This window comes from Hermetia illucens, chromosome 2 (assembly GCF_905115235.1).
Source record: "Hermetia illucens chromosome 2, iHerIll2.2.curated.20191125, whole genome shotgun sequence".
Taxonomy (NCBI): domain Eukaryota; kingdom Metazoa; phylum Arthropoda; class Insecta; order Diptera; family Stratiomyidae; genus Hermetia; species Hermetia illucens.
In genome coordinates this window covers 87,535,815-87,552,413 of record NC_051850.1, presented here as the reverse complement: position 1 = coordinate 87,552,413, position 16,599 = coordinate 87,535,815, and the positions used below count along the sequence as shown (strand labels likewise).

At 37.8% G+C, this 16,599-nt stretch overlaps 2 protein-coding genes across 16 annotated transcripts in view; both read left to right on the top strand.

Moving 5' to 3' along the window:
- Positions 1–16,599, top strand: part of LOC119650260 — a 286,586-nt gene that overhangs the window by 237,711 nt on the left and 32,276 nt on the right. The window lies entirely within an intron of this gene.
- Positions 2,184–5,302, top strand: LOC119650261. 4 transcript variants are annotated; one of them, XM_038052874.1, is made up of 3 exons: positions 2,184–2,853; positions 4,752–4,963; positions 5,062–5,302. In XM_038052874.1, exons 1-3 carry the CDS (start codon positions 2,823–2,825, stop codon positions 5,188–5,190), a joined length of 372 nt encoding a protein of 123 aa, XP_037908802.1. In that variant the 5' UTR covers positions 2,184–2,822; the 3' UTR covers positions 5,191–5,302. The 4 variants fall into 4 exon arrangements, 2 of the variants coding, with proteins under 2 accessions (XP_037908802.1, XP_037908803.1); XM_038052875.1 differs by having other exon boundaries at positions 4,752–4,992; XR_005249248.1 differs by lacking the exons at positions 4,752–4,963; positions 5,062–5,302 and adding an exon at positions 3,042–3,580 and having other exon boundaries at positions 2,188–2,853.

Below are 16,599 nucleotides of genomic sequence, written 5' to 3'. Positions count from 1 at the left end.
CATTTTGAAATAGAAGGAAAAAATAACAGATTAATAAAATTCAAGTTTATTATTCTCGCCTTGAATTAGATAAAATGGCTATAAAGCGTATTCAATGTAGCGCATTTGTTTTATACGATGCAATTGTTGCAAATTTGAATCTGCAAAAAAGAAAACTTTTACGTTACATGAGTTAACACTCAGAGGATGATTGAGAGAAGTTTTAAAAAAGCCTCTAGCTCAACAGGAGAAAGTGAAAATCAATCGCTAATAGATATGTATTTCCTCTCAAAATGTTACTGTACTTGAAAATTTGATCAATTTATGCAACGCACCCTTTATAAAATCGTTATGATTGTACATCGGTTTGATTGCTTCGAAAAGTTCTTTAAATGGTGGCACCTCATGGTAAAAAGTGTTTAAGGATTTTGATGTTCACACCTTTTTAAGGAGGATGCTCACTGATTGTAACATGAAACGACAGTTTTTGAAACCCCATTAACAACGGGACGACATGACCGTTTTTGGAGGAACACTGGCACCTTTTCGCCGTTTCCCATAGGCTTTGAGCATGGGTTTAATGATCCGGTAGTCAAGTACAGAAATAATATGAAAACCTTTATCGTCAACTCGCAATCTCTTGGCACAAGCACTAAGTTTAACCGAATGGTCCCCAACGTCATTCGAAATTCACCTTTAATATATTCGTAGCTCGTCACTATTTTTAAACTCATTATAACTTTAACAAAGAACTGAAAGATTCCTTTTTTGAATACACAATATTTTGGGCTCGTTTATTGTCTGCTTCAGAGATTTTACACTTCTTGCAGATATTTACGCCCTTTTGCTGGAGAAAAAGGACGGAATCCCAAAGTAACGATTTGGTTAAAAATAACAAACACTTCCCCCCTTATTCTAAAAACGGTTTTCTCTCCCAATAAAAAAAAAATATTGATGTTTTCGAAATTCTGCGGTGGTGTTGTAGCGCAGCAGCATTCGCAATCACGTCGGGGTCACCAGATTCGAAAAATAAATTTCGAATGCTGCGAATCCTGCTGCGCCACATCCCCCGCACCAGTATCCACGAGATAGTTGCGCCTGCGGAGGAGTCGAACGCCCTTTTCGAGTGGCAGACCGTGAGCGAGCTCGCGATCTGGCGCCCGAACGCTCAGCGTCCAGCGTCGCCTTACTATTTCCGACTCACTCAGCAGGCGCAACTACCTCGTGGATACTGGTGCGGAGGATGTGGCGCAGCAGCATTCGCAACATTCGAAATATCCTGCTGCGCCACATCACTCCGCCCCAGATGAAACCTAGGGGGTTTCAGCGACTGAACCCGGAACTGCGCTCTCCATTAGTCCGCGAAGCGAACGCAACGTCGCTTCGGAGCGCACACGGGTTCCAGCCTGGACAGAGAGACCGCCTTTTTGCGTCCCTCGATCTCGAGCTGGAAGAAATGTTCTCCCCGCTCGAGAACGCGGTACGGGCCTTCATATGGAGGCTGCAGCGGCTTCCGGACGGCATCTGCGAATCCTGCTGCGCTACAGTGTTATCTCCAGAAACATCTAGCTTCGACTTCAGGACGATTTATTTTTCAGTTGCTTCGGTTTCAATTTTTCTAAGTAGGAGCTGTGCGAGTTTCTTTTGACAAATTGAATCTGGTCCGTAAATTATAACAAAATAAACTAAGCGGAGGTGCTATATTTTCTTTATGACTAAATAGGAAATGAATCCTAGACTTGCACTCAAATATTGAGCGGTTAGAATTTCGCATATTTTTTGAATATATTTGAAAGTATTGTGTTTAGTTTGTTATTGCAACATTGATATGTACAGGTAACGTATAGATATGTACAGGTCTGCAGATTTTTTCATGGAAAAGTTTCACTAATCGATATTTAAAGTTTAACGTAATTTTAATAGTAATATTCACTGCTCAATGCTCCGAGGATCTTGTGTTTAACTTAAGAACAGAAAACGTACATATCTACATACTTTATAAACCTGCATATTTGGTCAACCTATTGTCCTAAAGCACATAATAAATTATTAGGCCTTGGGAAAATCGATATCGTATGTCCGTTACTATTCAATGTACTGAACGGTAGCTTGCGGAAAAAGATAAAACAATATCGAAGAGGATATTACATTTCAATTCACTTCCTTCTTCCCTCATGGAATGAGTACAAAACGTAGTGATTTGATATATGTTCATCAGAGTGTATTTCTATGTATTGTTTTGCCTTTCGCCTTTCCTAGCCAACGCGGTACCTGAAGAAAAGTTGATTTGTTTGGCTAAGTTCAGTTTACCTGACGACGATACCGCACAAACATTCACGCTTACGGTGGTAAGAAGCCGCCAAAGTATCTTTGCATATGTGCACGGTTCGACCTGAAATACCTGGTCCCGTTCGTATTTGTAGGGGTCTAGTGTGTTATCCTTGAGTTTTTAGTGAAAAGGCAGTGGAAACAATAAAACCCACCGCAGTGGTACCGCGAAAGCTTCGCTCAAGAAATGCGTTCCGTAACCAGCTAATTATATCTTCTGCACTTATTCAGGTGTTCGCCATCGTGATTGAAGAATCTTCAAACGGCTTTTGAGAGGTTTCCGTGCAGTGAGTGTTTTGATATTGTGTCCAGCAAACCGATGATTAGTCATCGTTGATGGTGGTGCTTTGGTAATCACGAAAACCATCTAACCGTGCAGTGGTTAATTTCCAAAGTTTTACGGAATGAAGTATCTAAAAACGTGATTGTAAGTTGTGTGAAAGAATCAAAGTAATTGTGAAGCATACTAGTTGAGAAAGACAGTGAAATAGAGCAGCGAACAATGAAAGACAGCGATGGAATTCTGGTGGATACATCACTCAACTGGTAAATCAACTTGCTCCCCTGTGCTTACTCATTTGTTGTTATTAGACCGGTGCAATCTCTAGGATTGCTAACTCGCTGAAGTTGGCTTAGGCATGACGTAGGTTTTATTACACATGCACACGTTTATCTTGCAGGTTTTATTGAGAAAACCACATTGTGTTACAGTTTTTCTATTTTACGTTTGCTAGTCCCGATGAAATACGAATGGAAACAAAGAAGTGACCATGTCTGCGTGGATCTGAAGATTGCAAATGTCGAAATCTATCAATTTAAATTTGAATTGAGTTTTCATCGACCTATTTTGGATAAATCAAATTTATTTAAATTTGAATTGGATAAAATATTATGTTGGTTCCAGCAAATGACGTAGAAATATCTGCTTGAATATGCGTGAAGTCTTTATATATCATACTATTTCTAAGAATAAATCGGAAAAAGTGTCGGCTAGAGCCTAGAAATGTTAGCGTCTTTGCTGGGTCTTCCCCTTCCTATGCATCATGACAGCGAAAATATCTTCAAAGAAAAGATTTTCTCGCTCCGAGAATTTATGCATTTTTTGTACATATAATAATTTAGGGCAAAAACGGTTCTTTCAAACCGGAAAAAAAGTTATATTTAAAATGCGGATTATAAGATGAAATTTATTTCGAATATTTAATATATACATATATTGGCTCACCTACATATATAGAATCTGAATCGAAAATCAATTCTATTATTGCTGAAATGGTCATTATGTTGTTTTATTTGAATCTGCCAATTTATGTTGAATTCTCATGGGATCGATTGAATGTTTTGAATCTTTAAACGACGCAGCGTCTGACTTTTCCAGATAATGGCTACTAAAAAAGTCTATCGAGCTAAAGTTGGAACCATTTTTCCATTGAATATTGAACTGTTCCCCGACTGAACTGTCTTTACTTTTATAGTTATAATGGTTTCGCGAAGTTATTCAATATGCTTCTACATCTAAGCACTTTTATCCTTGCGATTTGCTTTTTGTCGCCGACTATCCGAATTAGATTTATTTCCCTATTGAAGACAGAGACCTTGAGCTGTTTTCTAATTTCATTTAGCTCATTGATCTAGGTACTAAGTTCACTAAGGTCACTAAGTTCCCAAACGCAAGGCCTCATATTTAGTTGAGACACGATTCAACAACTGGTCCCCGAAATTTTGTTGTCATATTCCTGACCAGAATAAAAATAAGAAATAGTATCGTAATAACTACCAAGATCAAGTCCATGTTGACCATTCCAACATACAGTTCCGCGCCGTTGCAACGCCAAAAATTTGTAAATTGGATGACCTTTGTCTCTTCTGAGACGCTGAAGTCAAGCATCATATATTACCTTGCATAAAAGCAACCCCAATTTAGAGTTCGAGGATATCCTGCCCATAGTCGTAGTAATATTTCTTTTTGGATGTCATAGAGCGTTCTTTTAGACGTAACCGTGATTTGCGTTACGTAATTGTAGACTTAAGTGGCTCGTCTTCCCCACTCCTTCCAATATACCATCGTAACCCCTTTGTTTCAATGACGTCGTACATCCTCTATCTTTATTGTTGAGGACCCTAGTTTTAGTTTAGTGGATACTATGGGAGAAATGCTTACTTCAAGCTTTTCGCTATATGGGCATATATTAGATTAACAATTAAGCCTGATCTATTCCTGGGAAAGTGGACACATTTCCAATTCAACCACTATCATAAACAACTTCACACAAACTTCAAGAATGATTTGCTCCCTGATGTCTATTGTCCAGCTCCTTACACTTAAGTGCCTTCCTATATACTAATCATCTTCCGCCACATGCAACTCGTTCATACGTTTTGTAATTTTATACAACATGGATATCAAGTGTAAGGTATTCAGTCCTTCTTTTCTACACTTTCAGCACGTTCTTACATTATTTTGCCTTGGCCTTATATGTACGCTGCAAAAGGTTCCGATGACATTTCTTTGAAGACACTTGCTCTTTCAGCCTACGCACGATTTACCAGATTTTCGCACAATATCGTTTTCTTCATTACCGCGAGACGCCGTTTATTGTTTTCTTATAGTCGGCCAACACTCAGAACCATAGAAGACGACAGGGTGGACCACACGGTAAATGTTCGATTGCTGAGTCCTGACAGGTTACTACCATTGACAATGATAGTGTCTGTTTCATGGGGATCCTTCGATAAAACTTTTGTTTTATTCAGATTCAATTTGAGACCGTCGGCAACGGGGCGGTCATTCTATTTTTGTATAGGACGCTGAACATTGAATGTTCCCGTGTGACAGTATCCATAACAAGAACAAAGACGAATAGTAAGAGGGCACTTCCTTGATGAACCGTGACAGAGATACGAAGCGGTTTTGATACTCCTGCCCAATGTCGAACTTTACTTTTTGGATCGTGGAAAGCCAACGCAAGTCTTCTGCTGATACTAGATGCTGTCTACGACAGTATACCAGGTGAGTTCGTGTGGCACACGGTCAAATACCTTCTCAAGATTCAGAAATGCTCTACTTCTTACGGTGTTTCTCTATATGTAACTTCGCAGCTTGTAATACGTCAGTAGTCTCGCAGTTCTTGGCAAACTCCGCTTTATTCACTTTTATTTGAACGATGTCGCGAATACGATTGCCAAGAATGCGTTCAAAAATGTTCGTGCATTCCACTCTAGGGCTTCTACATACTTTTCATTTAATTCTTCATTCAAGAAATCAGCTCATAGTTTTCAAGTCAAATTCAATGCTTTTCATTTTTCGTCTACAAAGTGATATATTGAGCAATTATCATGTTTCGAGAATATTGCCTTTGATCCGAACTCCTGCTGAATGGGACAAAGGCTAAAGATGAAAAAGTTCCAGTGTTTCTTTCAACTCTGAAGGGGGAGCAACTTATTCCCAAAAGCATTTTACAGTTAAAATATAAATATTTTCTCCCCTTGAAATACTGACTACCAAACCACTCCAAAGTGCCAAATATAACTCATAGTTTTGCTTCATTTATTATTATTCTGTTAAGGGAAAGTCGCACCGCGTCCTTGAAGAACTATTGTGCCCTTTTACTGGTTATAGTGTACCTAATGATCATAGTATCTCAAGCAGGCCTATAACCGTTAGGAACTTTAGTATGTTCCCTACTTCTAGATCTTTCAGCCTTGCATCTGGTATTAAGTGTTCTCCCGGATGCCTCGGCCTACTTTGCACAAATGCCGGACACTGTCCCAGGACGTGTATAGAGGTTTCGTCCTCCTCCTCACAAACCCTGCAGGCAATGTTCGTAGATATCCCTAGCTTCCCTAGGTGATAGTTCAGTCGGCAATGACCAGTGAGAATTTCCACTATGATTCGGAGGTTCTTTTTGGTGAGGTTTAAGCAATCCTTTGTGCGTATGGGTTCGTATCCCCCAATAAGCACGCTGAACTGCTCCATCCTCGGTAGGCCCGCCCAGTATTTCATTTCTTTGATTCACAGCCATGAAACCGTTTCCGATTCCACAGAAGGGTTCTGGCCCGTGTAAAGGCGTCCCTGCTCTCTTCTTGGCGTCCACTGCCTCGTTGCCTTCGAACCCAGCATGGCCTGGAACCCAATGTATCCAAACCTTGTTGGACGAGCCAAGTGTATTCAGTCTCTCAAGGCATTCCCATACCAGTTTAGAGTTCACCTGGTTAGACCTAAGTGCCTTGATCGCTGCTTGGCTATCGGTGAGAATAGCTATGTACTGCCCCTTATAGTTCCTTTGCAGATTAAAGGAGGCACATTTGTCTATGGCGTATATTTCCGCCTGGAATATGCTAGTGTACCTGCCCATTGGTTCAAAGTACATTTTCCTTGAACCAATGACACCGGCACCCGCTCCGTCTGCTGTGAGGGATCCGTCAGTGCTTCATTTTCTCATAACTGTAATTTTTTTAGCGGTAACTTGGCGAAAATCGTGCCCTGTAAAGTTTGGCATAGTTCACTGTTGAATGGAACTGATGTTACTAGAAATCGAAAGTAGCGATTTACAGTTTATGTACTAGCCTCATCTCAGTAACGAAACTATTGGCTATCATTTACGATCAGAATCCATTTCATATTTTATTTGTTTGGATGATCAAGATCAGTGGTAAAATTGGAAAGTCAAGGGACTAATTTACCACTGACTAATTAAGCTTTTATGGACATTCAGATGTTTGTTTTACGCCATTGCTTGATGAATGAAATAAATAAATTTGAGTCCGTATTCTTCTAACATTTGTTTACTGGTCATGGATTTTTGATAACGTAGCTTACGTTTTTTTTGGAAGCAATCCAAGATGTTGAAAGTGAACAGAAAGTAATCGCTGAAAGTTTCAATGCACCTCATATTTTACATTTAAATCCTTTCTTACGTGAGATACATACGTTAACTATTTGAGTATTTACGCATTAATAAGACGTCCAAATGATCTTGTAACATCATTTACTTACGAAAATAAACTGTTTTGCCTATTTTAAAGTCATGGTTAGGAAATATCTCAGTAGGCGTTTTTCCATTTTCGTTGAAGCTTGGTTAAGAATTGGAATTGCTCTAGCCGCAAATAGAATTCATTAAAAAAAACATTATTCTGCTTCCTCTGTGCCTTCAGAGGACCAGAATAATAGACCACTTAAATTTAACATTATTTTTATGAATGCTATATTTAGATTTGCTCTCTGTCTGTTTTCCTTCAATTTAGAGTTCCGCAACAGGCAATTTGCTACACAATTCTCGACTTTTATCTATTCTATTATCAAAAGTACAGTTCCGTACTAATTCCTTTAAACTTCTCTTTCGACAGGATATTTTTATTCTCTATCAATCTATATAGTAATTTCTAACCAGTTTCTCTGGTTGAGAAACTCCAAAATGAAGAATGCCTTTATCAGGAAAATTACTTCCTATCCCAGGTAAACAAGACAACACTCTTTTTCCATAACCTCACTCACAACTCATGTATGTACGTATGTTCTAGATGCAAAAATAAGGCTGCATTGTAAATAGTTTTCTTTGTGAACTGTTATCACATCTATACACTATTGAGATTTATTATTATGACTAGAATTTATTTATATACATAGATTTGAATTGTAAATGAATTCTCGGTTTAATACGTATGATGGCATCATCGGCCCGTTCTTATTGGTGATGTTTGCGTCATACTTTCACAGAAATCTAATCAAAAAGTTTTTTTCAAGCTGGAAATGCATAGTTCTAGCTATGAGCAGATGCATCGCCATAGAACAAAACGGCTCTTTTAAGATGAATAAGATAAATTGAAATGTAAATGCGAGTATACGGTTTCCAGAATAAAAAAGATGCGGTTCGAAAAAGAGATGTACAATATACGTTATAATTAGGATTAACATATACTCGAAATGTTTATTCATTACTTGTACTGAAAATCGTAGTCGAAAAGCACAATTAGTGTCTATAGATATGTCGACGTGTATAGTTGGGGCTAGGAAAGTTTATTCGGAAATGTGGGATTTCTTTTAGTTTTAGGTTTTCAACTTTTTCCGAATTCTATATGAAATAGGGATTTTTACCTGTTCATCAAACTCGTATTTTACTCAATAACTGGATGAGATGTAGATTGACACATACATCCCTTTTATTGACTATCCTTGTTAAATTTGTCAGAAATTTTGATAATCAAGTACCCTTCAACCACTCTCAGCCCGTATTGTTTGGTTAACATAGTTTTTGGCTTCGCCAATGATTTGTGTGACTCATAAGTAAAAACTGACGGAAACAATTCCTTCTATTTTATAATTTACATTTCCTTATTGACCTTTCTCGCTCAAAGGAACATTTCGAAGCCTACTTGATAGAATTTTATAATATGGGTAGTGCCGATATGTTTTAATAACTCATTGTTCGAGCGCAGACTTTCCATCGAAAATGCACTTGCCTCCGGTGTCAATCCTATCATTAAATATGTGGCATATTAACGATTGCAAAAAAATGGATGAATTCTGAGTGCCTTTGTAACCCAAGTATTAGCAAGTGAATCAGAAAGCTCAAAATCCGAATTAAGATGTAAATGTAAGATTGTTTTTCCACAATAGAGATTTCATCTCTAAAATGACTTTTTTGGCGAAATACAATTATGATGAGCATATTAGTTTTGAGAATATTCGGCTGCCTTTTTTCTAGCGTGTGGTTTCAAGTCATAATTGAATGATTGACAAATGGAGTCCACTCCATTTAGTCTAATTTTGTACAAGCTGAACTTAGGGTTACGGTTAAACCATATCATGACAAAGAGAGACTTCTCAAATCGTTTGCCTGCCTCTTTGGGATTGAAACGTAAACTTTACCTCACTCAAATTTTCACAGTAACAAACTGTGTTCAATGTGTACCGTGCATGCAAGAAGTCAATGTGCAAAATGGTACAATGGTCGGAAAACAGTTCCGAGCACCTTGCCACCGGATAGTTATCCTTATATCCCTTGACACTAGTCTTTTGTTATTCTAGCTTGTAATGGTTTCCCAAGTTTGGTTGCAAAGTTTTGTTCAGAAATCCATCTTTTCTGCAAACCGTGCTCAAAGCGCCTGACAAACCTGCAAACGTCTCAATTTCTGCTTTGCTATCGAAAGGTGAAGAACCCGCCTCGTATACGGTTCTGTAATGATTTTCAGGTTTCATAACTTATCCTCACCTGAGCTATAACTTCGAATCCATTCACATGACGGTTGCTTTCAAGAATGCGACGCATCGTGAAATGTTCTTCTCCTTGATGCTAGTCCGAAGATGCCTATCATGTTCCCTATTTTTAAGGCTTTGTGGAAAATAAAACCTTATTAAAATCGGTTAACTGTCTGTCTGTCGCACGCATTTTTGTCGGAGAGGGCTATAGCAATTGACATCGGACCCATTCTCAGAAAGTACCCAGCCGAAAAATTTGAAAAAGGTTTGGAGGCTGCCACTATATGCCACTGCTCCGAAATAACCTCCATACCGTTATCTGTTCAAATAAAGTTAATAATAGTATGTTACTATAATTTTTAGTAATTGGCTGCAAATCAAACTTTTACGGATTCCTTAGTATTTAGAGCGCCAAACTGTCACAACAGAAGGTTATGGTTCTATTCGTACTGGATGTTCGATACCAGTCAACTCAATAAAAAGTATGTTTAAATTCAAAAAATCGAAAATTACTGACGGTTTCGTCCAGGGCAGAGTTGATGTGGACTTAGGATCCCGCATATCCTGAACAACTACCTAAGTATGTTTACTTTAATTCAAAAATAATAAATCCGGATTTCTTCTATTTGTTTTTTTTTTTTGTTTAAAGTACTTTTGACAAATGGCGACTATTGAGCCTAATCTAGCACTCATGGTTTCTAAAACGCGAGGAAAAATCCTGCTAACTTCGACTCGAATAAATTACATGAATTTATATTTGGTACCCCATGTGGGCATAGCATGGCGCCGTTTATTTTCTCGAAATAACTGCCTCACTGCATTCATCCCCCTGAAGCCGCCTGTTTCGAGTGAGTATGGACTATTCTGTAACTTCTCTCTGTTGATTCTGCAGCTCTGAATCTTGCTGCACAAAACTGAATGAGGAAAATCGAACCCAATTAATATCAGAGTCTCTCAAAATTAACAAAGCCGATCTCCCAGTTAGAATTCACTCTTTTCTCTGCATTAGATAGCGTGTAATACTGGAAAATTTTCCGTGAGGTTCATACAATTACTGCTTTTGCACAATCTGAGTGACTAAATTCTTAGCAAATGCAATATACCCTTACAGGCTTCATGAGTTGTGTTACATACTTACTGTAAATTTATAGAATTCTGGTATTATGGGAAGAAAACCGCTTCCATTAAGTTCGATATTTTTTTAGCAATGTCTGCAAAGTTCCTTATTCTTGGTAGACACAATAAACTCAAAAATTACCAAATTTGTAGGGTTCACTGACAGAGATAGGATAGAAAGCTCTGTAGTGTACGGGAAGAAAGCTAAAACAAATTTTTAAATAATTGCTATCTGATTAGCCAGAAAACCAAAATACGTTATCTTCGCAGGCACCACATTTGTGCTACCTAACGCTTTTCCCCGTGAGTGCAATGATAATGTTAATTTCGCTTCATTATGCGAAGATAGAGCTCAAGTAATTCCGTTCGTTTAGTAGCACACAGCCAGGCGTTGATGAAAACAGAACATTAGTGAGAGAAAAGACTAGGTTTCCATTTATGCTTATAATTAGTAAGTGAATTCCTAAAAAGATAGAAATTGTGGCAAATAAAAATACATACAAAAAAATATAGCGATTTCAATTTGGTATCCTTACGGAAATTTAGTTAAGCGGGGTCTGATGTTCGGTCTCCAGAACTCATAAGTGAATCCGATATCTTCCCAAAGAGTGAAAGATTGGATGGTAGTGTTCCTTACCGACTTAAAGATGATAGCTACCATTATTCTGAAACCATTCAAAGCACACATTGTAAGCTAGATAAATAAAAAGTAAATTATTTCCACTATGGAATCCCCTGCAACGACAATATCAATATTTTCTAATCCGTTACGACGCAGCGTACGGAGTTCAAATTTCCGCTCCAGCTGCTCTTCAACGACCTCGAAAAAGCTTTCAAAGAGTAGTGTATCTGTAGCGCTCTTCTGCAGAAGAGGCATTCCTGAGAAACAAATAGCTGTTACCAGAGCCACTTATAACGAAATAAATTGACACGTGATGCGTTGAGGTAAAGCTCTGAGGAATTTGAATTTGGAGAATGGGCCAAGTATAGTCGGACTGGAGAAAAGTACTAATGAAGCCAGTCTGATAGATTATCGCACTTTTCCGATTTACCATAATGGCCAGAGCATTGAACGCGTCTATCAATTTGCCTATTTTGACGTGAAACGAAATATTACTCACTCAATCACCTTGGAAGTTTAAAGCTTTTGTCAACTCATGTTTGTCATCAGGCATCCTGGTTGACACAATGTTTGAAGAAAAACTTCCTCGGCAGGCGGCAATAATCGTGTTGATTAAAAGGCTGAAATAGCAGTCGCAACTTTGAAAATTGCCGCAATTCCATTGCATTTGCGATGCAATACAATCTACTATCCCAAGACAGCCAACAAGTAATTCGCTCTTGAAATACATGGACTTGGGGTTTTCAGAAAGATCTCGAGGGAGCTGAAATACAAATAAAAAATGATGGTGCGTTGACCGCTCTCGGTTGTGACTATGCGGCAATTTTTCTAACTTATATAGATCTTAGTCGTATCATGCTCCATGAATTATATTTATAAATCAAATAATGATCATCCGATGGCTAACTCTTGCGCCACTTGCAGTAAAACGAAGTGGTGGCACCTAACCAGCTATTTTTGGGGTACTGGACGAATACGATATTTTTTCCAGGGCGAAAACTTTGGGTTTGAGTGAAATAAACGTCACCAGATTTTTTATGGCTAATTTCCGAAATATATAGTAACATATTTGAAAGATATCAGGGTGGCTTGAATTTAAGGACATATGTTATTCATATGATTTTCTCAAATTTTTCCGAAAGGAGGTTCAACTGAAAATCAGTACTTTGATTCGCTCTCCACTCCTTTCTGACTATTGCCAAAAGTCCTAATCAGAGTTTTTGATTTCTTACAGTAGGTCAATCTTGTCATTAACTACCGCCGTAAAATATTATAGTTTCCTAGGAAATTCGAGGAAAATAATTAACAGGTCACAGCTTTATAAAATTATAGTAATATGCAATCACAACAAATAGTCAATTTGAGGTGAATACTGATAATTCAAATATTATCTCCTCAAATGAAAAATAAAAAAATGCTTTGAGGTTGTTTAGCCTAACTTTTTTTAGCATGGGTTGGAAAAAGTAAAGAGCAAAATTCTTTCACCATTATCTTCTTTAGAAAAAACAGCAAAGTTGAATAATCTATTCTCACGTTTTTAACGGTCTTGGCAATTAGATATGCGTGCGAAATACCAGAAAAACAAAATATATTGCCTCAAGTGCACTGCACTCCGAAATGGTCATATGATTGCAGTATTCTCCTAAAAATAAATGTCTTCAACTGCGTGTTTAGAATGAAAATATTTGGTTCCTGCTTTTGCTTTACGTTATGCTACTTTGTGCGATAATCTTCTAATTAATATTCTCGATTCGTATTCATGACCAACTTAGTTTCGAATAGAACGGACCGCGAAACTGATGATTCAGATATTCAATTTTCATTGCAGACACGGTTGTTTGTTGGAAATTAGTCTGCAATTATTTTCGCACATCAAAGATGTGAATTAATGCAAAAAGTTTCTGGTTCTTTTCGTTTCCTATCAAATTTTTTTACGAAACCGGTACAAATACATACATATTCAATTATCAACGACGCAACAACCGATGTCCACTGCCTTAATAAGAAACTCCCCAAAATCTAGGTTTCGCGTCGAGAGTCAATAATTTCATCAAACATTCGCAGCTATCTGGCGTTCTGGCCTACGCCATCACTCTGAGGCAAGATCTGCCGCATCTTATTAGATCCAAAAGATATTACCCCTATACATACGGTTTAGGTGACCCGCACCCGGACTGCAGTCTATTGAGCTGGATTTTATTTACAATCGAGCAGTCGTGATATTGCCCATTAATTATTACTCCATTATATACCAAATGCGCACATGCTCCAGCCGGCACGTCAGTTACGCTCGAACAGTCCGTGTGCGGGGTCCAGCTGGCCTGTCAGTTTCGACTGTGCAGGCGGCCGGTGATCGATTGAAAAACGATTCATCCGGCTAGCCTAAAAGGAAGTCAGGAAACTCGGAACTTGTGTAGGCGTCTAGGTATTGAGTGTTCTGTTCACGATATGAATTTTTTGTGCAACGCTTTGGTCGTCAGAGTACAACTGATGTTGCCGTCCGGGTCGTTGGTACGTGTATCGAGTCTACAGTTCAAGAGGTGGCCGCATGAACTGTGGAATGCTCAGGTGATTTGCGTGAAATAGTTTTTGTAAATTGAAATAGGCTCTGTTGGCCGTGGGCAGATTTTTTCGCCATAGCTGTTATTGGTTGTGATTTTCCAATTGTAGTCTCCTACCTTCATTGCCGTCGGTTGACCAGCGCTGTTTTGGAAGTTTAATTTAATTATTCATTTCTTTTCAAAGCCTCCACTTACATTTTTCAAGGTTAATTCATAGCGGCTACTGGTATCCCCTTTGATTTCTCGAAACGTCAATTTCAAATCGTTGCCAATAGATTTATGTCCTAAAGTCATTCAACAGAAGAAACGCCTCAACACGCTTATCACATCACCACTAACGCAAAGCTTTCCGCCTGCAAATGAACTATATTTTGCGATGTCTTCTACCTCGAATAAGAAGTTGTGGCCGATAACTAAATTCGGGTGGCATAGGTAATCATGATGATGAGAAAAGGTCTTAAGCCCACTAATTCGCGACAACGTGACGTGAGAACAAATTGTTCATTACGGAACCACCGGTTATCCACATCAATGGCAGTTCAGTTTGCAGAAGAATGAATGACCATTCTCTCAATGCATTCTCAAATAAAAAATCACATATGAGGAGTAATGAAGAGTCTCCGTAAAAAAAGTCATAAACAGAGTTAAAAAGGTTAACAGCTTAAGTAATGATCCATTCAGATGACCAAGAGTTTTTTAGTCGCACTGATTCAAAGGTTTGTCACGAAATAGACAGGCTGAATTCAGAACGAAACTACTTCGTAAAAATAGATAAACAAATCACTGCACATTGCGTATTTACCTAAGGAGATTTCGTTATATCCTTAGGCAAAACTCTCAATTAATCAACTTGGACCCCCTTCAGGAGAACCGATGTTTGATATTCGCCTTTAGGAACAACGTAAAATTCTGGGAATTTATTTAACGCGTGATTAGATTGTGGATATTCGGCTGGAAACTAGTAATAAATATTGATTTCGACGGCCTAAATTGCATTTTCAGAGTTTTTATTCAATATCAGCCAATCTGCTCAACTTCGATGATAGAGGGAAGTATGAGGATGCGTGACCATTACTGTTGACAAGTCTATTGAGCGACAATTGCCACTGGAAAAACGACGAAAATTTAATGTACCAACAAAATGGATGATTATGAACGTTAGATTTTTTTTTTGGTTTTGTTGCTTTTATCCCGTGAACAACACAAAGAAGTCTTGGCTCTTTCAAACACTTTCATTGTTAGCTCTCCAGTTAATTACTAAGTTTCCGTGAGAATTCTAGTTTTGTTGTTACGACAAGAAACGTGTAGTAATTAATTTTGTTAGCCACAAAATTCAACTCTTTTGTGGGTCTTTATAAACATTCCTTCCCCTCTATTGTACATTTGCACTCAAACGTGGTTTATTCACTTCTTGCCGTTACCACAGCATGAAATATTATTGCGGAACACTCAGGCCATCTTTGCAGAAGAGATTAAATCATGTGTTGGTCCACCACTTGAAGTGAATGCAACTTTGAAGATGATGGCGGCACAATTACTTTTGCCATTATGATTCAAAACTGCTCTTTTTTCCACTTTTCTTATCATTTCTTCAGAGTGCAGGTACATTAATCTGATTACCAACACTATCTTTAATTGTTGTTAGTCAAGCTCGGAGCAGATCTATTTTGTTCGAGGTGAAATTGAAAGACGCAAGTGTGTGTATATGTTTCAATTTGCAATTACTGAAAGTACAGATAATTCGGAGTTGGTAGTGGATAGTTTGGAAAATCCGAAAATAATAGGCGGAGAAAATTAAATTAGGCATATTCACGATTGAATTTCAAGTAAGAGATAAAATATATGCAGTTACAATCCAAAGGGTACCTGTTGAGGAAAATTAGTTATTAGATATCAGATCTCGTACTCAAGAAAGGAACGAATGGTTCCTGAAAGGAGGAGATTGTATTGCAGGCAGGGAATCTAGTGAAGTCGTTGAAATGCAAAATAATGCAATTATGTTCCTATAGACAAAAAAATAAGATTGTTGGCAGCAAAACATTTTTAAACAAATCGGAATACCGGAAGCTCGCATCGCGGGTATAAAGGTTTTGTGTTCACCTTATGTAAGTAACTTCAACGCACATTTTGCTATCCGTATATAGCTACAAATCCAACATAATCCTTCATATTTTCCCAAATTACAAGCCATACGTACATATTATAGCCATAGATATTATCCTCACCCTAAATAAACAAACTGCCTATTTCCGAATACTGTACATGTATATGCACGTATATAAATTGATCGTATCCATATTTCCGATTTACTACGTGTGCAAAAGCATACATATGTACATATATAATACGTATATTAAATACGGTTGTTTTAATGTACAAATATGATATATCTATCTGAATTAGACACTACCCGCAAACTTCATTAGCATGCATATACTATATACCTACATACACATGTCTGATTGCAGTAATTGATATTCATATAGAAATGACTAAAACACTAAAGCAAAATAATTCTTTCCGACAAAGTTTCACTCCCTATAACTTTGTTAATAGGAGTTGGATTTTCTTCAAAATTGACCAAATTATGCCTTATGTCGTCCTTTATACAAATCCAGTAGTTCCAGCATGAACTCAAGAGGGTTTCCGGCTAAATTTCTAAAATATGCCAATATACTATTATTAACTAAATTTATGCAGATATCGGAACTGGAAATATTTTGAGGCCTAGATTTTGTATAGATGCACCACTGTCATTTTTTTCAGATTTTTCGGTTGGATAGGTTCTGAGAACG